Source organism: Kogia breviceps, chromosome 2 (assembly GCF_026419965.1).
Source record: "Kogia breviceps isolate mKogBre1 chromosome 2, mKogBre1 haplotype 1, whole genome shotgun sequence".
Taxonomy (NCBI): Eukaryota; Metazoa; Chordata; class Mammalia; order Artiodactyla; family Physeteridae; genus Kogia; species Kogia breviceps.
In genome coordinates, this window is record NC_081311.1 from 65,264,633 (window position 1) to 65,289,662 (window position 25,030).

The 25,030-nt window shown below is 37.1% G+C and overlaps 1 protein-coding gene across 7 annotated transcripts in view; it reads left to right on the top strand.

Annotated features, from left to right (window-relative positions):
- Positions 1 to 25,030, top strand: part of HERC4 (HECT and RLD domain containing E3 ubiquitin protein ligase 4) — a 140,266-nt gene that overhangs the window by 64,159 nt on the left and 51,077 nt on the right. For all 7 annotated transcript variants that reach the window (XR_010838956.1, XM_059054934.2, XM_067025509.1 and 4 more), the window contains exons 9-14: positions 11,887 to 11,963; positions 12,563 to 12,687; positions 14,167 to 14,226; positions 14,352 to 14,463; positions 15,003 to 15,192; positions 16,547 to 16,719. Coding sequence is in view for 6 of the 7 variants with exons in the window: in XM_059054934.2 (XP_058910917.1) it covers positions 11,887 to 11,963; positions 12,563 to 12,687; positions 14,167 to 14,226; positions 14,352 to 14,463; positions 15,003 to 15,192; positions 16,547 to 16,719 (737 nt within the window). In the remaining variant the exon portion in view is untranslated. The remainder of the gene's footprint in view (positions 1 to 11,886; positions 11,964 to 12,562; positions 12,688 to 14,166; positions 14,227 to 14,351; positions 14,464 to 15,002; positions 15,193 to 16,546; positions 16,720 to 25,030) is intronic.

Here is a 25,030-nt window from a genome sequence, read left to right on the forward strand (position 1 = left end):
AATTCTCATTGAATTCTGGGGATCAGCAAGAATCAGATAAAATGTTTTTAATTGACATAACATTATATTTGTTTCATGTATATAGCATGACAATTTGATATTTGTATACATTGCAAATGATCACCACAATAAGTCTAGTTAACATCTGTCACCATCATTAAAAATTTGTTTTCTTATTATGAAACTAAGATTTACTCTAAGCAACTTTCTAATTTGCAGTACAGTATTATTAACGGTAGTCACCATACTGTACATTTCAGTCCCATGATTTAGTTATTTTATAACTGAAGTTTGTGCCTTTTGACCCCCTGCATCCATTTTGCCTGGCCCACATCCCCAGCCACCTCTGGCAACACTAATCTGTTCTCTGTATCTATGAGCTTGGTTTCAGTTTGTTGTTGTTTGTTTTTTAGATTCCAAATGTAAGTGATATCATACAGCATTTGTCTTTCTCTTTCTGACTTATTTCCCTTAGCATAATGCCCTCTAGGAATCATGTGTGTTGTCACAAATGGCAAGATTTTCTTCTTTTTTATGGCTGAATAATATTCCATTGTATGTATATTTGTATGTATGTGTGTATATACATGTGTGTATGTATACACTTACATACACACACACACCCATGTTTTCTTTATCCATTCATCCATCAGTGGAAACTTAGGTTGCTTCCATACCTTGGCTATTGTAAATAATGCTAAAATGAACATGGTGGTACATACATCTTTTCAAATTAGTGTTTTTGTTTTACCCAGAAGTGGAATTGCTGGATCATATGGTAGTTCTGTTTCTAATTTTTTGAAGTACTCCCATACTGTTTCCATAGTGGCCGCACCAATTTATATTCCCACTAACAGTGCACGAGGGTTCTCTTTTCTCCACATCTTCACCAACACTTGTTATTTCTTGTCTTTTTTTTTTTTTTTTTTTTTTTTTTGTGGTACGCGGGCCTCTCACTGTTGTGGCCTCTCCCATTGCGGAGCGCAGGCTCCGGACGCACAGGCTCAGCGGCCATGGCTCACGGGCCCAGCCGCTCCGCGGCACGTGGGATCTTCCCGGTCCGGGGCACGAACCCGTGTCCCCTGCATTGGCAGGCGGATTCTCAACCACTGCGCCACCAGGGAAGCCCTTTCTTGTCTTTTTGATAATAGCTAGTCTAACAACTGTGAGTTGATATCTCACTGTGATTTGCATTTCCCTGATGATTAATGATGTTGAGCATCTTTTCATGTGCCTGTAGGCCATCTGTGTATGTCTTCTTTGGAAAAATGTCTGTTCAGCTCTTCTGCCTATTTTTTTAAACCAGGATGTTTGCTTTTTGATGTTGAGTTATATGAGCTGTTTATATATTTTGGATATTAACCCCTTATTGGTCATGTCATTTGCAAATATTTTCTGCCAATCAGTACGTTGTCTTTTTGTTTTGTCAGTGATTTCCTTTGCTGTGCAAAAGCTTTAAAGTCTAATTAGGTCCCATTTGTTTATTTTTGCTTTTGTTTCCTTTGCCTTAGGAGACAGATCCAAAAAACTATTGCTGCGATTTATGTCAAAGAGTGATCTGCTTGTTTTCTTCTAGGAGTTTTAATGGTTTGGGGTCTTACATTTTGGTCTTTAATCCATGTTGATGGTTTCCTTTGCTGTGCAGAAGGTTTTTAGTGTGATGTAGTCCTACTTGTTTATTTTTGCTTTTGATACTTTTACTTTTGGTGCTAAATCCAAAGAATCATTCTCAAGACTGATGTCAGGGAGCTTACTGCCCATGTTTTCTTCCAGGAGTTTTATGATTTAGGTCATATATTCAAGTCTTTAGTCCATTTTGAGTTAGTTTTTTTAAATATAAATTTATTTATTTTTATTTATTTATCATTTTTGTCTGTGTCAGGTCTTCATTGCTACATGCAGGCTTTCTCTAGTTGCAGCAAGCGGGGGTACTCTTCATTGTGGTGCACGGGCTTCTCATTGCAGTGGCTTCTCTTGTTGCAGAGCATGGGCTCTAGGTGCGCAGGCTTCAGTAGTTGTGGCTTGTGGGCTCTAGAGTGCAGGCTCAGTAGTTGTGGCCCACGGGCTTAGTTGCTCCACGGCATGTGGGATCTTCCTGGACCAGGGCTTGAACCCATGTCCCCTGCATTGGCAGGTGGATTCTTAACCACTGTACTACCATGGAAGCCCTTGGGTTAGTTTTTGTGTATGGTGTAAGATAGTGGTCCAGTTTCATTCTTTTGCATGTGGCTGTCCAATTTTCCCAGCACTATTCATTGAAAAGACTGTCCTTTTCCCACTGTGTATTTTTAGCTCCTTTGTCTTAAATAAATTGATCATATATGCATTGGTTTATTTCTGTGCTCTCTATTCTGTTCCATTGATCTATGTCTGTTTTTAATGCTGATACCATACTGTTTTGATTACTGTAGTGTTGTATTATAGTTCAACCCCGCCCTCACTCTTGGTTGTCTCTCAGATCTTTGTTAATGTCCAAACAGTCTATATTATTTTTAATGGCTCTCAGTTAGTTGAGAATGTGCCAAGACCTGTCAGTATCCCAAAGGGGAGAATTTCAGCAATACCTAGATTCAGGCTGATTGATGCCAGACACTCAGGCAGTGGCTTTTAAGTATGCAAATGTATATCGTCCTGTGGGACTGCAAGGGAAAGTCACACTGCTGCCAGAACTAGGCAACCTAGAGGTGTCCCTGGGTGTCAGCAGTGAAAATCAGGGCACGAGCTAAGGGTACAAGCTCCTTTCCAGGAGATATTGGCACGTTAAGGCAGAGGGAGAGCGCAAAGATGGCATCCACCAGCTTTCGTCCCCAAAGATCACCTCAGTAGGTTGCTAGAGGTGTAGAAACCTTAGGCCAAAGCTCCAGGACAAGCAGATAGGCCTTTTTCACAGAAAACTGGGGTATGTTTCTGTTTGTTGTTTGTGCTGGGCACTGGGGGTGGTATCCAACCAAAAACTGTCTCTCCAGTTGTTATAGTCCCATGGGATCCAGGATACAAGCCCAGCTGTCCACCAGAACCAGGCAATCAAGGGGCATCAGTTAGGTGGCAACCAAAAAATGGGGACACCAAATGGGAATATGAGCTCCCCTATGGAAGAAACGGATGTTCTGGAGTGCAGCAGAGGGATGTTGCAAAGATAGGGCCCTCCTTCTGAGATCTCTGAGAGGATTACAACAGGCCCTTTGATGTGGGTTTAATTAGAAGCCTGCCTCTTAGGCCAAAGCTGTATTAGATAAACTAATAATCCTCTTCTACAGAAAGATTGAGCATCTCAGTCTGTTGCCTCTTGCTGTGCCCTGGGGTGGTAGTCAGTTAAGAACTCTGTCCATTGGCTTTAGTCCTGTGGGACCCTTGAGCATAATCCCCCACTGGCCCTCAGAGTCAGGTGATCTAGAGGTGTGCCCTGAATGGCAGCTGCAAAAATCAGGGCCTCAGAAGAGGTTATAAGCTCCTTTCCAGGAGATACTGGCAGGCTGAAGGAGAAGAGAAATGTTTTTTTAACATTTCATTTCAGTGTACTAAAGAAGCGTTTACAAAATTGATGTGAATTAGATTACTTCAGAAGAAGGAGAAATGACTCCCTCTAAGGGAGATCCAGAAAACAGAAAATTAAAGCAAAGTTAAACATTATGGATGATCTTGGATTGTCAGTTTCATAAAGCTGCTTATCAGCTTTAAAAAGTATATGAGAAATCCTAATGTAGTCCACTGGTGTCTTTTGAAAGTTCTCTAAGCCACATCTCCTCAGAATCCAGTACCCAAGTGTCTATTCTTTGTATAAGTGGTTTCAAATACCAGGTACAGTCCTTTTCACAGGGCTCTGAGACTATCCTTCTTCATTGAAAGTACAAACTCTGGCCTGTAGCTTATAGGAAGGACTTCAGACAGGCATCAGAATAAAACAAAAACTAGTCAATAGATGACAGAGGCTTAAAATGAATATGGCATATTTATTATTGATAATTGTCAAGTGGAAAGATATGGCGAGGGTTCATAATAAGAATAAATACAGTTGACAAGGAAATTTGGTTGTTTCTGTGACATGGAGAACACATTAGAGGCATGTTTTGGAGATACTGTGGTTTGGTTCCAGAATACCACAATAAAGTGAGTCAGATAAAATTTTTGGTTTCTTGGTGCATGTAAAAGTTATGTTTATACTATTCTGTAGTCTTTTAAGTGTGCAGTAGCATTATTTCTTCTAAAAATGTACATATTATATCTTAATTAAAAATACTTTATTACTAAAAAATGCTAACAATCATCTGACAACACAAATCATCAATTGCCACAAATCAGCAGTTTGTAAAAACCACAATATCTGTGAAGCACAATAAAGCGAGTTATGCCTGTATTCCAAAAAGGTTTTTAAACAAGAATGTTTCTGAAGATGATGATTAAGCCTATTCTCAAAGAAGTCAGTGATTCCTTACATATGATTTATGAATATGAATGAGTATAACTTTTTACAGTTGAAAAAAATCTTGAGATATAATATGATAATCCTGAGACCTAATGTACCAGGAATAACACCAAGAATATCAAGTAAAGAGATTCAGTAAGTCAGGGATCAAGTCTAGACATCTATATTTTTATAAAACACCATTTGAAAATCACTGGCCTAGAAGATGATAGATGTGAATAAAATAAATGTTCAATAATAACTGAAATTGGGGGAAAAAAAACTGAAATTAGAACAGACAGCACTGTACCGCCAGAACTCTTATAAATACAGGAAAACTTGACAGAACTATTTCATAAGAGTTTTGAATAATGTTTCCCTTCATATTTAAACATATGGAAAGCAAGGACATTGATGAATCTCCATGGACTTCTCATAAAACACTTTTTGAAATATATTAATTTTTGAAATTTTTATATTATATTTACCATATAAATTAGAAATTTTTATAGCAATTACATTTTAAAATATCTTTATTAATTTAGAGAGGTAAAATATTTATATTAATTACTTTTACCATGTAAGATTAACCTAGGGAAGGTTAAATGTCTTCTGATTTGACAGCTCTTCCCATGCAACTCTTATAATAGTAACACATCAAATAAACTTAATTATTTCTAGCATCTCTACTTATATGTTGAAAGGACAAATTGTGATTCTCTATAGCCTCTCTGGGAAATCTCAAAGATATTTTCACTAACACATAGAAGGTATCTTGGAAGTTTTATTTTCCTAAGTTTAGGATCTGATTTGGCAAAGTGTGTTAGTTTGCTAGGGCTGCCATAACAAAATACCACAGACTGGGTGGCTTAAACAGCAGAAATTTATTTTCTCACAGTTCCGGAAGCTAGAAGTCTAAGATCACTCTGTCAGCAGGTTTGGTTTCTTCTGAAGCCTTGGCTTGCAAATGGCTACCTTCTTGCTGTGTCCTCATGTGACCTTTTCTCTGTGTGTGTGTGTGTGTGTGTGTGTGTGTGTGTGTGTGTTGCTGGTGTCCTCTTCCTGTTCTTGTAAGGACAGCAGGCATATTGGATTAGGGCCCCACCCTAACAGCCTCATTTTAACTTAATCACCTTTCTAAAGGTCCTATCTCCAAATAGTCATGTTCCAAGGTACTGAGGCTTACAGCTTCAACATATGAATTTGGGGCAGGGATGGACACAATTCAGCCCATAACAGGAAGACAAAAATCAAAAAAGTTGTGAGAGGAGATTGGAACACTTTATTAAAAGACGTAACCTTTGATGCTTGAGAAATAATACTTGGTTACCTATTTTACTGAAGTGACAATAAAATATTTCAAAATAAATGTAAATGGTAATATGATTGAAAAGAACTTTAGCTTGTTCATAAGTGAGGAGTCTTTGTTCTTTTTTTTCTACTTAAATAATGAAAAACAAAATCAACATCAAGTATAGAAAATTATTCTAGTAAGACACAGAATTTTTGCTCTTTGGCAGGTTACACAAAAGTTAAAAAATAACATAGGTGAAGGCATGGGAGCACACCCTTCAAAATTGAGTGAACTTTGCTAAGATTTTAACATACTGTATAGCTTCTTTCAGAATCAAGTATAAACCAAGGAAAATAAAATTCACTTACCATGTTGTGTCTTCAGTTATGTTCTCCCGTATTGTGGAACAAGCTGATAGTTGCTCAAGGACAGTGGTATTGTCTCAGAGGGTTCATGAGGTCAAAATGACTTTCATGTTAGTACTGTTATCTGTGTTAACATGCAGTACCTTTGTTCTTGTTCATTTTCAGATAAGTCTCTGAGTATTTTTTAAATTTCTTAATTTTCAATTTTTGATGTGGTATGTATTAGTGCTTTTAAGCCCTTTGGGGTCCTGAATAAGTCCTAAGAGTATAAAGGGATTCAGAGATCATCAAAAAACTACTACTTTTCCTTGTAAGTCAAAGGCACATCATAGTTGTATCTCTGTCAGTATTGCTCCTAACAGAAGTACACTTTACAGAATTGTAAATAGCTCAAACACATCATTTAGGTAGATAAGTTTCTGAAGAGTGCCCTAATCAAGACTCAGTAAATGGCGGGGGGGTGGAGGGGGAGGGTACATGGGCAGGGGAACCTATTTCAAAATTTTCTGTTTTTCCTGACAGTGTATTTTGTAGAGAATAAGGAGGTAAACTAGCCCTCCTAGATATGACAACATGTACTATAAAACTGTAACAGTTAAATCAGATTATTGGTATATATATAGACTTTTTTGTTTTATAATTTATTATTTGGCTGCGCTGTGTCTTCATTACTGCCTGTGGGCTTTCTCTGGTTGCAGTGAGTGGGGGCTGCTCTTTGTTGTAGTGCACGGGCTTCTCGTTGCGGTGGCTTCCCTTGTTGCGGAGCACGGGCTCTAGGTGCGCGGGCTTCAGTAGTTGTGGCATGTGGGCTCAGTAGTTGTGGCTCACGGACTGTAGAGCGCAGGCTCAGTAGTTGTGGTGCATGGGCTTAGTTGCTCTGTGGCATGTGGGATCTTCCCGGACCAGGAACCCGTGTCCCCTGCATTGGCAGGAGAATTCTTGACCACTGCACCACCAGGGAAGTCCCTAGACATTTAGATTATTATAGTTTAGTGGAAATCTGGGGGTGGGAGGGGAATCCATGTATTCCCATTATTGTTGGATTGGCCAAAAAGTTCATTTGGTTTCCCGTAAGCTGGCTCTAGTAGCGCTTAGTTGTCTTTTACTTCATTTGAAATAATTTTGTTAGATTGTATTATGACAGCTGTCATATCAGTGTGCATTAAAAAAAGACTTACCAAACTTGGTGAATTTTTGTGTAGCCATTTTAATATTGAAGATGGAAGACAAAAAGTAACTTTTTTGGCATATTATGCTTTATTATTTCTAGAAGGGTAAAAATGCAACTGAAATGCAAAGAAAAGATTTGTGCAGTATATGGAGAAGGTGCTGGGACTGATCGAGCGTGTCAAAAGTGGTTTGTGAAGTTTTGTGCTGGAGATTTCTTGCTGGATGATGCTCCACGGTCCAGTAGACCAGTTGAAGTTGATAGCGGTAAAATTGAGACATTAATTGAGAACAATCAATGTTATAGCATGCAGGAGATAGCCAACATACTCAAAATATCCAAATCAAGCATCAAAAATCATTTGCTCCAGCTTGGTTATGTTAATCGCTTTGGTGTTTGGGTTCCACATAAGTTAAGTGAAAAAAAACCTTCTTGACCATATTTCTGCACGCAATTCTCTCCTTAAGCATGATGAAAACATTCTATTTTTAAAACAAATTGTGATGGGTGATGAAAAATGGACACTGTACAATAATGTGGAACAGAAGAGATCGTGGGGCAAGCGAAATGAAGCACCACCAACCACACCAAAGGCCGGTCTTCAAAGAAGGGATGTTGTGTATATGGTGGGATTGGAAAGGAGTCCTCTATTATGAGCTCCTTCTGGAAAGCCAAACGATTAATTCCAGCAAGTACTGCTCCCAATTAGACCAACTGAAAGCAGCACTTGACGAAAAGTGTCTGGAATTAGTCAACAGAAAACGCATAATCTTCCTTCAGGATAATGCACATGTTTCTTTGGTGACCAGGCAAAAACTGTTACAGCTTGGCTGGGAAGTTCTGATTCATCTGCCGTATTCACCAGACATTGCACCTTCGGATTTACATTTATTTCGGTCTTTACAAAATTCTTTTAATGGAAAATATTTCAGTTCCCTGGAGACTGTAAATGGCACCTGGAACAGTTCTTTGATCAAAAAAATAAATGGTTTTGGGAAGATGGAATTATGAAGTTGCCTGAAAAATGACAGAAGGTAGTGGAACAAAATGGTGAATATGTTAAATAAAGTTCTTGGTGAAAATGAAAAATGTGTCTCTTATTTTTACTTAGGAACCGAAGGAACTTTTTGGCCAACCCAATATATAGGTTTTTGTTCAAACTCCAGTTGATTGGCAGTGGCTTTTGGAGTTATAGGAAGGACTATACGAAGTGGAAGTTATGAGCAGGACTTTTCTTGAGAACACTTTCAGGGTGGAGGAGAGCGCCAAAGTTGTTTAATGTTGTGTGTTATAGGTAGAAGAGGTGTAGTGTCTCTTCATAACCTTAAAACAGGGCATCACTAATATGTGGAGAACGGGAAAAAATTACTCAACACATGAAAATTGGGAGAAAAATGTCAGTTTAGATCCTAACCTAACAGTATACACTAAAATAAATTATAGATGGATTAAAGTTAAATGTAAAAGAGTTCTTAAGACAAGAAAATAATTCTATAATTTGAGGATGGGAAAAACCTTTCTTACCATTATGGCAATGAAAGTCACCATTAAGAAAGAGAGCAGGGCTTCCCTGGTGGCACAGCAGTTGAGAGTCCGCCTGCCGATGCAGGGGACACGGGTTTGTGCCCTGGTCTGGGAAGATCCCACATGCCGCAGAGCCTGTGCTCCACAACGCGAGAGGCCACAACAGTGAGAGGCCCGCGTACCGCAGAAAAAAAGAAAGAGAGCAACTTCCCTGGTGGTCCAGTGGCTAACACTCTGCCCTCCCAACGCAGGGGGCCCAGGTTCGATCCCTGGTCAGAGAACTAGATCCCACTTGCTGTAGCGAATATCCTGTGTGCCTCAACTAAGACCCAATGCAGCCAAATAAATAAATAAATATTTTTTTAAAAGAGACCCACTTCCTCTTAAAAAAAAAAAATGAGATAAATACATTTGATTTAATGGAAAAAGAAACTTGTGAGTCAAAATTAAATAATTATTTAGAAAAAATGTTTGTAACGAATATACCTGAGGTTAGTAGCCTGAATATCCAAAGTGCTCACTCATATTGGTGTGAAAAACAGTAAGACACCTAATAAATGAATAAGACAAACATTTAGACATGTAAGGAAGTTAACGGAAATTCCCATTGAGGAAGTCCATGTTACTAAGAAACATGTAAAAATTATAATCAAATGAATGCAAATTCAAAAAGCCAGACGATAGTAAATAAATGGAAAAGAACAGCATTAGTCTTTCCTGTTACAGGTTAATGAACTATGTGGTAGATAGGGGGAAGCTAATGGTCCAACCACAAGATGAGGAAGTAATATTTTTCAACCCACAGTGAATTAGTGGTCTAAGCATTGGGCATCAATGGTTACTAACATCACAAAAAGGAACCCAACTACACATTATGTGCTTACTGATGGAAGAACAGCCCCTTCCACCACCTTGTAATAGTTTTGTCAAAATAATTGACTAATTAATCTAATTAAATCCTCTCTAGATCCAACTACCAATTTACAGGAAATACAGAAGACTGAGAGAAGTGTTAGGAGAATCCATGAGGATATAATCAGCAAAATCCAATCTGCAGGAAGCTGTGTAGGACAAATGACTAGGTTTCACAGACTTTTTTACAGTAGTAATTAAAAGGAAATTAAGGAAAATAATTTTTGGTGCCCTACTCACGGCCCCCAGAAACCCATTCATGTACTATAGATTAGTCATCCGTTTACTTGATGATTATTTAAAGAAGGCAGAATCACCTTTTAGGAACAAACGAATAACATCCTGCTAAATCTTTTGAGGAAGTGCATGACTTCCTGTAGACTTGTGAGGATGATGTAGAGAAAAGATTTTAAGTTGAATGATTGGTTTATTTAATATTTTAGATTTACCCTTTTAATCTGTTCTTAAAAAGTTTTGACCTTAGAGCAGTGTTGTGGAAAATTTGGTCATATTAATGTTCTGATCTCTGAAGCTCTTATTATTAGTATTTTCTAAGCTAGATAATTTTTATATTATATATTCATATTAAATATTTACTGAGTTCTTTTACAAATAAAACATTGTGCGTGGTAGTAGGGAATGATCAAGAAAATTAAGATGTGGTCCCTTAAGAATTTATAATTCTGTAGCAGTGGTGGTCACAAATAATACAAGGTGAAGAATTAGTCAACTGAAGAGTGGGGGGTCAGCAATAGGAACACAGAAATGGATTATATTTGGAAATAACTAGCCTTAAGTTACATTGTGGAGCTATGGTGTTTTGGTATGTGATACTTCTAAATACTAGGCTAGCGGTATTTTTGATAATAGATACTCTTTCCATTTTGAGGTACAGGAGAGGAGAAAAAGGAAGAGTCTTTGAATGTCTTTTTTAAAAGGCACTTTATTGAAACGAAATTGAGTTATTTGTAGTGAGGTGGATGGACCTAGAGTCTGTCATACAGAGTGAAGTAAGTCAGAAAAACAAATACCGTATGCTAACACATATATATGGAATCTAAGAAAAAAAAATGGTTCTGATGAACCTAGGGGCAGGACAGGAATAAAGTCGCAGACATAGAGAATGGACTTGAGGACACAGGGAGGGGGAAGGGTAAGCTGGGACGAAGTGAGAGTAGCATTGACATATATACACTATCAAATGTAAAATAGATAGCTAGTGGGAAGCAGCTGCATCTCATGGGGAGATCAGCTTGGTGCTTTGTGACCACCTAGAGGGGTGGGATAGGGAACGGTGGGAGGGAGACACAAGAGGGAGAGGATATGCTGATATATGTATACATATAGCTGATTCACTTTGTTATACAGCAGAAACTAACACAACATTGTAAAGCAATTATATTGCAATAAAGATGTTAAAAAAAAGAAACTTTTAAAGAAAAATAAAACACAAAACTTGAAAAAAAAGGCACTTTATTGTTCCTTCTACTAAATTTGTGTATTAACTTTTATGTTTTTGGACCTGATTTGGGTGTTATTGACAAATAGTTGTTAACAAAGAGCTATGTGTGTCATCTTACTTTTGTACAGCTATATTGAAAGAGAAAATAATTTTACATTATGAATTTTGCATTACTCAGGAAGATTTAACATACACTTGTTGTCATTCTTTTTAAAAGTAAATGTTTCTTTTGTTTTGTTTTGTTGTTGTTGTTGTTGTTGTTGTTGTTGGCTGTACCCTGCAAGGCTTATGGGATCTTAGTTGCCCGACCAGGGATTAAACCCAGGCCACAAGCAGTGAAAACGCCAAGTCCTAACCACTGGACCACCAGGAAATCCCCCAAAATGAATATTCTTATTTTTTATTTTCTTCTGAGCTATCTTCTGTACCTTTCATTCAACTTTTTCACCATCTTCAGTTTAAAATATATTGAGATGAGAAAGATCTAGACTAGGAAATGCCATTTTTTGGTGAGCAGGTCAAAAGAAAGACTTGTAAAACTTATCACATGCTTGTTGTGCTTGTGGGATCATTAACATTTGTCACTTGGTCAGTCTCATCTCCATAGCCGTCAGAACATTCTCAGTCATTTTGTATCATTGAGCCCATGATTGGGAGGTCTCATTAAGTTAGATGATTAAGAGAAAATCCAGTAGCATATTTGATGCTCTGAAAAATGCATATAAATCTTGAATGTTTTATATTTTATTTTTATTACAGATTCTGAAGAATATTTCTGTGTAAAAAGAATTTTCTCAGGTGGAGATCAAAGCTTTTCACATTACTCTAATCCCCAGGTAATAGTAATCATATAAATAATTACTAAGCTCAGATAATTTAGAAGTTGTTTTTAAACCCATATTAATGTTCTTTATATGTTACAAAATAATTGCCTTAATTTTTTTTTCCCTCAAGTCTACAAAATTTTTCGGATCCATTTGATAAGTTTTTTTTTTTTTTTTCTTTATTTTTGGCTGCTTTGGGTCTTTGTTGCTGCACGTGGGCTTTCTCTAGTTGCAGCAAGTAGGGCTACTCTTTATCGTGGTGCACAGGCTTCTCATTGCAGTGGCTTCTCTTTGTTGCAGAGCATGGGCTCTAGGTGCGCGGGCTTCAATAGTTGTGGCTCGCGGGCTCTAGAGTGCAGTCTCAGTAGTTGTGGCACATGGGCTTAATTGCTCTGCAGCATGTGGGATCTTCCCGGACCAGGGCTCAAGCCTGTGTCCCCTGCATTGGCAGGTGGATTCCTAACCACTGCACCACCAGGGAAGTCCCCATTTGATAAGTTTTTGTTCCAGGTGTTTAGTAGAGGTTAACTTCCAAATACATAGTGGAGGCGTGTCTTGGTTTATATATAATATCTCTTCCCTCTGACTCATCTGTTTATTTTAAAATTTAGAACTGTAGGCCACCAGATGACTTTAGATATCCCGATCCTTCGAAGCAGATCTGGACTGTGAATGAAGCTCTAATTCAAAAATGGCTGAGCTACCCCTCTGGAAGATTTCCTGTAGAGATAGCCAAGTAAGAAAAATATTTTATCTACACAAAGTCTCTTAACTCCATGGTAGAGGAACCTGTACTTAGGAGTATTTATTTAAATAAATATTTCATTAAATATCATTTACAGAATGGTTTATATGCAAAAGTTTAATTGACTAGAATTTCTGTAATAGTGGATATTTTAGGAGATCTCGTGTAGATGTTTATAAGTTACAGTTCTTTCATATACATAATGGTATATTAAATGATAACTTAAAATATTAAATATAGCCACTTTAGGATTGGGTTTGCAAAAATGTTCCTTCTAGCTTCATAGTGGTCACTGTCTTTTAACTTCTGTATTCCATGGAAGAGTTGAGTATTTCTTCTTTCTTGAATATTTTTCTTGAAGATGGATTTGTTTAGTACTTAAAGTTTTTGTTGTTGTTGTTGTTGAAGGTGGTGTAGGTATTTGGGATGAGGGGCTATAGCTGATCAGCTGTTTTTTAATTCTAAATTATTTTCCCAAACTAAAATTTTTGTTAAAAGCCTGAAGTGCAGTCTTCAGAAAAATAACATTCCAGATTAGATTTACCACCACGTGGAATTAAGAAAGTTAAATGTGCATGTTTATGTAAAAAATTTTTTTACGAACGTCAGATTTATTTGATGAATCAGAGGATGGTAGTAATGTTTGAGAGAGTAATAAAGAGATAAACAGTAATACCTTTATCAAGATTTACTTAACCTTTAGTAATTTATGGAGTTCTGATTTATTTTGAATGTTGGTTGGAGGAATGCTCTGTAGCATTAAATACTACATTTTATGTTTTATTAAATAATAAAGGTGGTGTGGATTTTATCCACATAAATGATAAATAAATAAAAGGTGATTTTATTTTTTATTAAAAAATAAAGGTGATGAATGGATAAAGAAGATGTGGCACATATATACAATGGAATATTACTCAGCTATAAAACGGAACAAAATTGAGTTATTTGTAGTGAGGTGGATAGACCTAGAGTCTGTCATACAGAGTGAAGTAAGTCAGAAAGAGAAAAATACCGTATGCTAATGTATATATATGGAATCTAAAAAAAAAAAAAAGGTACGGATGAACCTAGTTGCAGGGCAGAAATAAAGAGGTAGACATACAGAATGGACTTGAGGACATAGGGGAAGCTGGGGCGAAGTGAGAGTAGCATGGACATACATACACTACCGAATGTAAAATAGTTGGCTGGTGGGAAGCAGCAGCATAGCACAGGGAGATCAGCCTGGTGCTTTGCAATGACCTAGAGGGGCGGGATAGGGAGGGTGGGAGGGAGGCTTACGAGGGAGGGGATATGGGGACATGTGTATGCATATGGCTGATTCGCTTTGTTTTGCAACAGAAACTAACACAGTATTGTGAAGCAATTATACTCTAATAAAAATCTATTTAAAAAAAAAAATACCACCAAAGGTGAACAATTAGATTTCTCATTTTGTGATTTTGGGATTTTTAAATTTCTTTTTAGTGAAATAGATGGAACATTTTCTTCGTCTGGTTGTCTGAATGGAAGTTTTTTAGCTGTTAGGTGAGTGACAATTCTTTGGTATACCGAATTTTTCAAATTTATTGTATTAAATAATGTCATATTAAAAAGTGCAAAAAAATTTTTAAGTTGCATTTTATTATTTTCTCTCTCTCTTTTTAAAATAGCAATGATGATCACTATAGAACGGGCACCAGATTTTCAGGGGTTGATATGAATGCTGCTAGGCTTTTATTCCACAAACTTATTCAACCTGATCATCCTCAGATATCTCAGCAGGTTTGTTTTTAAAGTATTTTATATTTGTATTATGTAGCCTGTTGAGTTTTTTATTCCATGTTTTTTTATATGTTTGTGGCCTAATTAACTTTACAGTTTCATACACTTTATTGAGATGTCTGTATAATTTTATTTAATATACTAATATAAGAATTAAGGTATTATTTTAAACTGCAGCTTAGCTGTCAAATATCTGTAAATCTTTCCAGATGTTCAGAGCAGATTCTTAATTACTTAATATTACCATGTTGGTTAAGTCTGTATAACTATAGATGTAGAGAGTTTAAATTTGAGATATAAATAAAAATAAATGAATCTTGTATGCAAGATTTATAAAATTCTCTTCGCACTGCTTAGGCATTAATTTTCATTGTGCTCCAAAGTACATTCATTGATTCATTGTAAGATGGTTTCTTTTTCTTTTTTTCTTTTTTTCCTTCACCGTTTCACGTTTGCTGTAGTATAAGGTTTTCTTTTTCTTTTTTTGGAATATGCCTTCATTTTAAATGAAGTAGGTTTTACTTTTTGTCAAAATATAGGTGGCAGCTAGCTTGGAAAAGAATCTTATTCCTAAACTGACTAGCTCCTTACCTGATGTTGAAGCATTGAGATTTTATCTTACTCTACCAGAATGTCCCCTGATGAGTGATTCCAACAATTTCACCACAATAGCAATTCCCTTTGGTACAGCTCTTGTGAACCTAGAAAAGGCACCACTGAAAGTACTTGGTAAGAATTTTAATACTTTTTTTTTTTTTTACAACCTTTTCTCTTTAAATGAAAATGCTCATAACTTCTTTGCTGTTTGAAATTTTGCTACCCTGCTTATTTTGACATTGTCTTAAGGTGAGATAAACCTGTTTTTCAGTTTGTTGCTTTTTGCTAGTCATCTGATGCTAGTTGTTAGAGTTGGAGGCAAAGCATGTTAAATATTAAAATTTTAATCGAGCACAACAGCAGAGACAGTATCAGGAAAGATAAAAACTGTTTTTTGTATTTGCCTTCCTCATCCCCTCTAGAGTGATCTTATTGTTAAAGACGTAAAGGAGGAGGAACAATTAAAACTGAACAAACATGGGTATTAAATCCTCCTTGAACTTTATTAACCCTTTGCCTTGTATTTCCCTCACTTGCTAATTTTCTGATGTCTCTGCATGTAGGTGAGATTCCACTGTTTATTTGATCTTATTCCTCTGGGTTTTTGGCCTAAACTTTCCTCACTTTGATTTTTCTAATTGTATACATTTCATCTCTATCTGCTGACCATTATAGTTTGCCTGCTACATTTAGTAGCAATGCTTTCCTTCTTAATAGTATTTGTTAGGTATGTGAATCTGAGATACATTAGAGTAATAAAATCAGTACAAGAAGTTTTAGGCTGAGGGTGAGCAGAGGAAGCAACAAGCAAGGGTAGAATCTTGGAATCGGAGGGAATTAGCCAGTGGTTAGAAGAGTGAAGCAGGGACTCGCAAGCATATTGCTTCCATGTTGTCAGTGTTTGTATTCCTTTCTGTCTGCTGCATAAGATTGTCATACTTGTAGTCAATAACTGTAAGTAGTGAACGTGGGGAAGTACAGACATGGTATACTTTACATTGTTCAGTTTCTGTATTTGATTTTCAGGAGTACCTTGCATTTTTAGGATGGTGCTTCACAATATTTCAACTTTATGTTATGTAAGTTGAAAGATAAAAGTTGGAGAGATCTTTAAATATTGGAGCAATACAGTTTTTAAAGTGTTTTGTTTAAAAATTAAAATCCTAATTTCCAAAGCACTTTTTAACAAGTGGTTTTAATACTAGGTATTAAGTTTTTAATGTAGCTTAGGAAACCAAGAATGTAAATTCAATAGACCTTTCTAACTTTATTTTTGCTTTTGAGAGCTTTTAGAACCGTATTCTTTAACTTGAGGGTGGGGTGGTATCTATAAACCCTAGGAAATGTTACTTAAAATACCATATTATGTGTATCTTCCTGAGGTTTTCAAAGGGTTAAGAGCCACTGCTTTCGAAAAAAAGTCAGTATGATTTTGAAAATTGTGACTTTTTAAATTTTATTTTGTGTGTTCACCCTTTAATAACAGAAAACTGGTGGTCAGTACTTGAACCTCCACTATTCCTCAAGATTGTAGAACTTTTTAAGGAGGTTGTGGTACATCTTTTGAAACTCTACAAGATCGGCATTCCCCCTTCTGAAAGAAGAATTTTCAACAGTTTTCTTCATACTGCATTAAAGGTTTTAGAAATATTACATAGGGTATGTCCAATAGTCCGTTTATTTTCCTCTCTCCCCATTGCCACTAACAGACTGATGATGTTTATTTTAACATGAATATATTACAGAATTAGATTGACATAAAAGATATTATAGGAATTTGGAGAAGTTATCTAAATTTTCCTTTAAAAGAAAGAGTATATACTTTAGAGCTTTGGTCTTATTTGACTTTGTTAGGCATTTATGGATAACTTGTCTGTAGTTGGGCAGAACAATAGCATACTAATGAATTAGATTCTCCTTATGTTTTTTTTGAAGAACATGATTTGTTAGTTTAAATAATACGCTTTTTGTTATTTATTGATGGTTATAATATGAACAAGATTTCATCCTAGTTGTGATTTTGAACATTTAAACTCATGTTCCTTTTGCTTGTTCGGTACTAATAGTTTCAATCAAAGTACAGCCTTTGAAACAGATGACTAATTTGAACTTGGAACCATATATAATTCATTAATTTGCCTATTGTTCTTTCCTGCCCTTCTTCCCAGTGGAAGAAATAGTCCCCTTTACACTTGTAGCAGTTCAAAGTTATATGAAGAAGTAGAGTCTCAGCTGTTTAATTAAAGATGGATTTGAGACATCCCTGACAGCTGGTAGGTATATCTCTGTTGAGCCATTTGGTATTTTTAAGATGCTATTTTGGGAGACATGACCTAAGGGAGAAGGATATGTTTCTAGCCTCTAGAATGACTGAAAAACCCATATGAACCGTTAATCTTTAGTTTCCTCCCCTTAACAGCTTCTTTAGTGTTTTCACACCCTTCTTGCCTGGTACTAAGGTAAATGATAAAGGGTAAAGGAGATAAGTCCTTCTGTTCTCTGTAAGAAAGAGCCCTTATGGACCATTAATGTTTTCCTTTTTATTCTTTTAATGAAGTTCCTGGGTACTTTCTCAACTACTTCTTGAACTTTTTTTCTTTTGTATTTAGTATGTCTAAGCTCTCTAGAAAAACAAGTCATTTCTCTTATTATAACTGAAGGTATGATAGCCATTTTTTTATAGGGGGAAATAAGTCATTCTTACATTTGCCTTTCCCAGTCCAAGGCTTTCTTGCAGCACTTTAGGGTTAACTGGATTCTGCAGTAAACTGCTATTAAGATCGTCTGTTGTCATGGAATGGGTCTCTACTTTTCTTAATGCCTTTTGTCTAGGATTCAAGAGGTTGATTAGATTCTTTCTTTCCTCTGGACTCTCTTTTCCTACTACTTCAGTGAACCATCCTTTGTCAACAGGACCCTCTTCCCAAATAATTATTCATCCCCCCCCCCTTTCTTATCTGTATTACCTCTTAAAGAAATTCTTTTTTCCCTTAGCTGTGTCTTTTTCCACAAATGAAAATGAGGGAAGGAGAAGTGGAGGAGGAAATTGAACCTTTTGTCTTTCATAATTACAGACAGAACTTGAGCAAGTAATTTATGTGCCTGGCTCAGAATCCTTAGTCTCTGTTGAGGAGAACCCTATGGGGCTCCATCTCCAGAGACCTTGTTGACAGAGCCATGCTAGAACTAGGATCCTAAATTATTGCTAGCTGAAAGGGAAAGGAAAATAATGTAACAGTGGCCAAGATTAGAAACCTCCATTGTACACTAATTCGTGTGAGCACTTTACGTATATCCCTCATTTAACTTTTTGAACTCTTTACAGTTATATTTTGTCCCTAAATCTGAATATCAGAGGTCATAAACCAGTAAGTAGCAGAGTTGAAATACAAATACAAATCAACTTCCAAAGTCCCTGCTGTTTCTAATGTACTTCTGTATCAGCAGATATAGTAATATAATATGTTTAGATGGTTCTTTGCTTTTATTTTATGCCCCTAGATCTAGAGGCTTATACTTCCAGATTACAGATAGCATTGTATTGTTAAAAAAGACCATGATTCTGACTCCATCTGTGCTGCTTCTTATCAGTGTGATTTTGAACAAGTCTTTGTCTTTATCACATATGCAAATGGAGAATCATCTATAAAATAAGGATTGAAATAATGGCCTGATGGTTTCCCAGGATTGATGTATTGTTTAGATTATATAATATACATAATTATTATACATTCAGAGATTTTGTTATCATCACTACCATTTGGATGGGAAATTGCTACTTTTATCTTGATTCATTTGGTCATAAGGAAACTGAGTTCCTGTCTGAAGTTGTTACATACTCAAAAGCAGGGTAATAATGGTATCAGTTTCATAAGCATCTCTTACTGGGAGTCCTTAGGACAATCATTTATCTTTCTTTTACCTCTTACATTGGAGAAAACTTTACTTGATCCTAATCTGTCATAGATAACTGTGGATATTCACTATCAGAGATGATTCATATTCATCTTTAGTGGAACCTAAATTGCTAATCAGAGATTTGTGTTTTTGAAGACACCTTATGTCTGACAACTGTATATATTTCTTCTCTCTGCTCCATGGTTAAGAATTAGGAAAAGTTTCTCACACAATTTCCTTCTTGACCTAATCCTGGAGCAGGATTAGGAACTGTAGAACTGGATTCTGTATTTCCTGATCATTTCAGGATATATGAATGACTTGTTTCTCCCTTATGACATGTCCTTTGGGAAGCTTTGAATTAGAAATTATTCACAGTGCTCCAAATGGCATCACAAGAAAGATAATTTTGGTACCTGCTGTCAGGAATGGATGTATTACCACGTAAATGAGTTTGCTGGCAAGTAATTGTGTTATTTAGTAGTTTCTGTGTTTTCACACAGTACATTATAGAGATACTAATACGACAAAAGAAAAGACTTACTTTGTCTGACTACCCTAAGTGCTACATATCATGCTAATCTTCTAAGTCAGTGATTTTCAACACCCCCCCCTTTTTTTTGCAAGGAACCCTTAAATAAACCCAAACAAATAAGACATATGTATACTTAACCATATACCACCTCTGAACTCACGTTTATAAATCAGAATACTAAACTGTAATTAAAATGTGAAATGTTTTGATCAAACATACATAGATTTTATTTTGTACATTTTGGGCAAATACTGATTGTATAGGTTGTTTTGAACTTCTACAATGTGATTTCTTTTTTATTCATTTTACAGATATTTACTGAGTGCCTATTATGTGCTTATCATGGTACTAAACAGTAGTGATGCAGTGACAAGGAAAAGATGTGATTTCTGCCCTTGTTAAGATTATAAATGTGGGGACTGCCCTGGTGGTCCAGTGGCTAAGACTCCACGCTCCCAGTGCAGGGGCCTGAATTCGATCACTAGTCAGGGAACTAGATCCCACATGCTGCAACTAAAGATCCCGTGTGCCGCAATGAAGATCCCGAGTGCCACAACTAAGACCTGGTGCAGCCAAATAAATAAATATTTTTTAAATGCTTTAAAAAAAAAAGATTATAAATGTAGAGCAGTTGTATAATACAAGTAAGTAAGCATTTATGGTACAGCATGGTAAGTGCTAGATTAAGGAAAATGAAGGGTGCTATGAAAACACATAGGAGGGCACATGACTCGGAAGAATTAAAGAAGACTTCCTTAAAAAAATAATGTCAATCTTACCTACCATACAAATGTATATTTATATATATTTTTAAAACTGTTGATTTTATATGTAAATCTGTATCCACGTCTTTTGGATCAGTCTTCTGTTCAGTGCCTAATTTCCCTATTTTTAAAGCAATATTAACTGATTTTATCTTTAGTTATTAAGTCACTGTGTCTGAATTAACTATCAGCCATCATTTCCCACCAAGTCTTAAGCTTGACTGAAATTTGTTTGTTCCTGAACCAAACCTGATTTCTAAATTCTTAGTTTTTATTCTAACATAGCATTTCTTTTCAAAAACATGTCATATCTGCAGGATGTAAAAACTGCAAACACTGGTTGCTATTGGTGAAAGAAAATTTACCTTTAAAAATAAAAAATATTCCAGATAAAGAAAAGTATATATCAGAGGTCAGTGCCACGTGAATCATTTTCAACAAGAGTCACTAAAATTTTTTAAAATAAATTTGTTTGTTTGTTTAATTAATTTATTTATGGCTGCGTTAGGTCTTTGTTGCCGCGCACAGGCTTTCTCTAGTTGTGACGAGTGGGGGCTACTCTTCATTGTGGTCTGTGGGCTTCTCATTGCAGTGGCTTCTCATTGCAGAGCATGGGCTCTAGGCACATGGGCTTCAGTAGTTGTGGCACGTGGGCTCAGTAGTTGTGGCACTCAGGCTCAGTAATTGTGGCTCACGGGCTTAGTTGCTCCACAGCATGTGGGATCTTTCCCCGACCAGGGCTTGAACCTGTGTCCCCTGCATTGGCAGGCATATTCTTAACCACTGTGCCACCAGGGAAGTCCCAAGAGTCACTAATTTTTTAAAGTGTCCAATATAATATAAAAGTTAATGTATATATTTATAAACATAAATATTGGAGAGGGAAAAGCCAGTGAGTTTTTGTGTGTAATTGGGTATGTTTTCTTTTTTGGTAGGAAAAGTTTGGCTGTAGGGCAAGGGTCTGAAGACTTTTTCTATAAAGGGCTAGATAGTAATATTTTATACTTTGTGAGCCACGTGGTTTCTGGTACAGCTGCTCAACTCTATCTTATGTTTTTGATGTTATTGTAAATGATAATTAAAATTTTTTATTTTCTGATTGTTGCTAGTATGGAGAAATTTAGTTGAGTTTCTGTTGTTAGTATGGCAAAATTTAGTTGAGTTTTCACCTTGTACTCTGTGACCTTGATAAATTAATTTAATATTTCTCCTATAGATTCATTTGGATTTTTTATGTACACAGTTATGTTATTTTCTTGCCTTATTTTTTTGGCTAAGACTTCCCAGTACAGTGTTGAATATAAATGGTTGCAGTGGACATTCTTGTCTAATTCTTCATCTTAGAAAGAAAGCATTTAATATTTTACCCATAAGGGGCTTCCCTGGTGGCGCAGTGGTTGAGAATCCGCCTGCCGATGCAGGAGACACGGGTTTGTGCCCTGGTCCGGGAAGATCCCACATGCCGCGGAGCAACTAAGCCCGTGAGCCATGGCCGCTGAGCCTGTGCGTCCGGAGCCTGTGCTCCGCAACGGGAGAGGCCACAACAGTGAGAGGCCCGCATACCGCAAAAAAAACCAAAAAAACAAAAAAAAACCAAAAAAACAAAAAAAAACCAAAAAAAACAAACAAAAAAATATTTTACCCATAAGTATGATGTTAGTTGTAGAGTTGTGTTTTTGTTTTGTTTTGTTTTAAGGTGGGCTTTTCTGTTTGAAGAAGATCCCTTCTATTCCAGGTTTGCTGAGTGTGTTTATTATGAAGGGATGTTGAATTTTGTTAGATACTTTTTTCTGCATCTGTTGAGAGGAACAATTATTTATTTTGCTTTTTTTCTGAAATTTAGTGAAATTCATTTATATTTGAATGTTAAACCAGTCTTGCATTCCTGGGATAAACTCCACTTGGACATTTTATATTATTTTATATATATTGTTGGACTTAATTTGCTCATATTTTGTTGAGGGTTTTATGTCTGTGTTCATGAGCGATGTTGATCTGGTCAGTTTTGTTTCTCATCAGCTTTTTAGTATCAGGGTTATCCCAATTAATAAAGTGAATTAAGAAATGATCTATCTTTCTCTGTTTTCTGAGTTTGTTTAAGATTGCTATTATTGGGACTTCCTTGGTGGCACAGTGGTTAAGAATCCTCCTGCCAGTGTAGGCGGCATGGGTTCAAGCCCTGGTCCGGGAAGATCCCACATGCCCGCAGAGCAGCTGGGCCTGTGCGCCACAACTACTGAGCCTGCGAGCCACAACTACTGAGCTCACGTGCCACAACTAACTGAAGCCTGTGTGCCTAGAGCCCGTGCTCTGCAGTGGGAGAAGCCACTGCAGTGAGAAGCCCGTGCACTGCAACGAAGAGCAGCCCCCACTTGCTGCAACTAGAGAAAAGCCCGTGGGCTTCCCTGGTGGCGCAGTGGTTGAGAGTCCGCCTGCCGATGCAGGTGATGCAGGTTCGTGCCCCGGTCTGGGAAGATCCCACATGCTGCGGAGCGGCTCGGCCCGTGAGCCATGGCCGCTGAGCCTGTGCATTCTCCGCAACGGGAGAGGCCACAACAGTGAGAGGCCCGCATACTGCAAAAAAAAAGAAAAAAAAAGAAAAAAAAAGAAAAAAAAGAGAAAAGCCCGTGTGCAGCAACGAAGACCCAACGCAGCCAAAAATAAATAAATATATATATACATATACATATATATATATATATATAACATTTAAAACAAATAAAACCACTTAGATATATCACCTCTTGGAAAAAAAAAAAAAGATTAGTATTATTTCTTCCTTAAATGTTTGATAAAATTCACCAGTGAAGCTATCTTGGCCTGGAATTTTCTTTGGGGAAATTTTAAAATTTAATATTAAATTTAAAAAATAGAGTGTAGGGCTTCCCTGGTGGCGCAGTGGTTGAGAGTCCACCTGCCGATGCAGGGGACACGGGTTCGTGCCTCGGTCCGGGAAGATCCCACATGCCGCGGAGCGGCTGGGCCCGTGAGCCATGGCCACTGAGCCTGCGCGTCCGGAGCCTGTGCTTCGCAACGGGAGAGGCCACAACAGTGAGAGGCCCGCATATCACAAAAAAAAAAAAAAAAAAAAAAAAAAAAAAAGAAAAAAATAGAGTGTAATTTATGTTTTCTGTTTAATATCTTTCCTTTCCTCTACTTGATTTGTCCTTAATTTGATCATCATTTTCCAGGTTCTTAAAGCTGAGGCTTTTGCGGGGGGGGGGGGGCATGGGCGTGCTGTGCCATGCAGCGTGTGGGATTGAACCCCAGGCCATGGTAGTGAAAGTGCTGAGTCCTAACCACCAGACCACCAGGGAATTCCTGAGCGAGGCTTATTAGATCATTGATTTTAGACCATTTATTCTAACATCACTTAATGCTATAAAGTTCCTTCTATGCTCTGCTTTACCAGAATTCCACAGATTTTGATGTGTTGTGTTTTTATTTTCATTAAGTCATCTCTGAGTCTGGCTCTGTTGATTACTTTGTCTCTAGACTTTTTTTGTGGTCTTTGTTTTATTTACTTATTTGATTTTTGATATGTCTCACAATTTTTGGTTGTCTGTAAAATAGTAGACACTGAAGTAATTAGATCTAAATCCTGTATGTGTATACCTCTTATGTGGTTTTTAGTGTAGGGATTTAAGCCAATCTAATCTGCAGTTGAACTGGAATTGAGTTTTTAGTTTACTGTAGTTAACTTCATTGCACTGGAGACCTCAGATTCCTCTAATATTGTCTGATGCTTAAGGTGAAGTTGAAATGTCAAAGATTTCTTCTCAGTGTTTGTGCTTCACTCTGCATGCCTGCTCCATAGACGGGTTTCTCTCCCCACTTTTGCCCCTCCTCAGTGGTGAGTTGGTGTTGCTTGTTACTTAGTGCTTTCAAGATTGGTAGAGGAGAAGGGACAGAAAAGGTTCTTTGTTATTGTGGTATAGTGTTGGTCTTAGGTAGATAGCTGGGTGTGTACCAGGGTCTCGGGGATGGAATTTTCTCAGAATTTCTGCTCCCACCCCCAGCAGTAGAGAACCTCTAGCACTACTGATACAAGGTTCTGGGCTCAGGACAGTTCTTGTCCCCCTTCTTCCCAGGGATTGAGGATTTTCCCCCCTCCTCCAGCAACGTGGCATAGAATTTGCTTCCCCTTCATCAGTGGCTTGAAGTTTTTGCTTTCTCTATGTGAGAGAAGGATCTGGACAGGGTGGCAGGCCTTGTTTGTTTCTCACAGAGGCAGCCAATACCTTGCACCACTGAGAGAGTCTCTTGATCTCCTGCCCTGTTTCCACTCATCCTCCTGGGCACCCAGTAGAGGTCTGTGGGAAGAGTCTATGAGTGAGTGCAAACTGTCTGAGGCACCCTGGGGTTTTATCCTCTCAAGTTATCCCATACTCAGCCTTAAGCAGTTTCTTAGAATTTTAGCTGATTTCTTCTTTGCTGCTTGTATGACAGTGCTAAACTTCCTCTTGCTCTGCCATGGTGACCCATTTCTTTGGAAGTATCTGTCCATCCTTGGACTTCAGGCTACTTGGTTATCTTGTGACTTTAGCTCTCTGATGGATATAAGGAAAGTTTGGGGTAATTTTGAAGTGTTTTAATCACCAGTTTTCTAGGATTTTCCAAATATATTTTTGTTATTGACTTTTAGTTTATTTCTGTTGGGGTCAAAGAACATACTTTGTATACGTTGGATTCTTTTAAAGATATTTATTAAGGCTTGTTATATGGTCCGGGTTATGATATATGTTAGTGAACATTCCATGTACAATTACTGGGT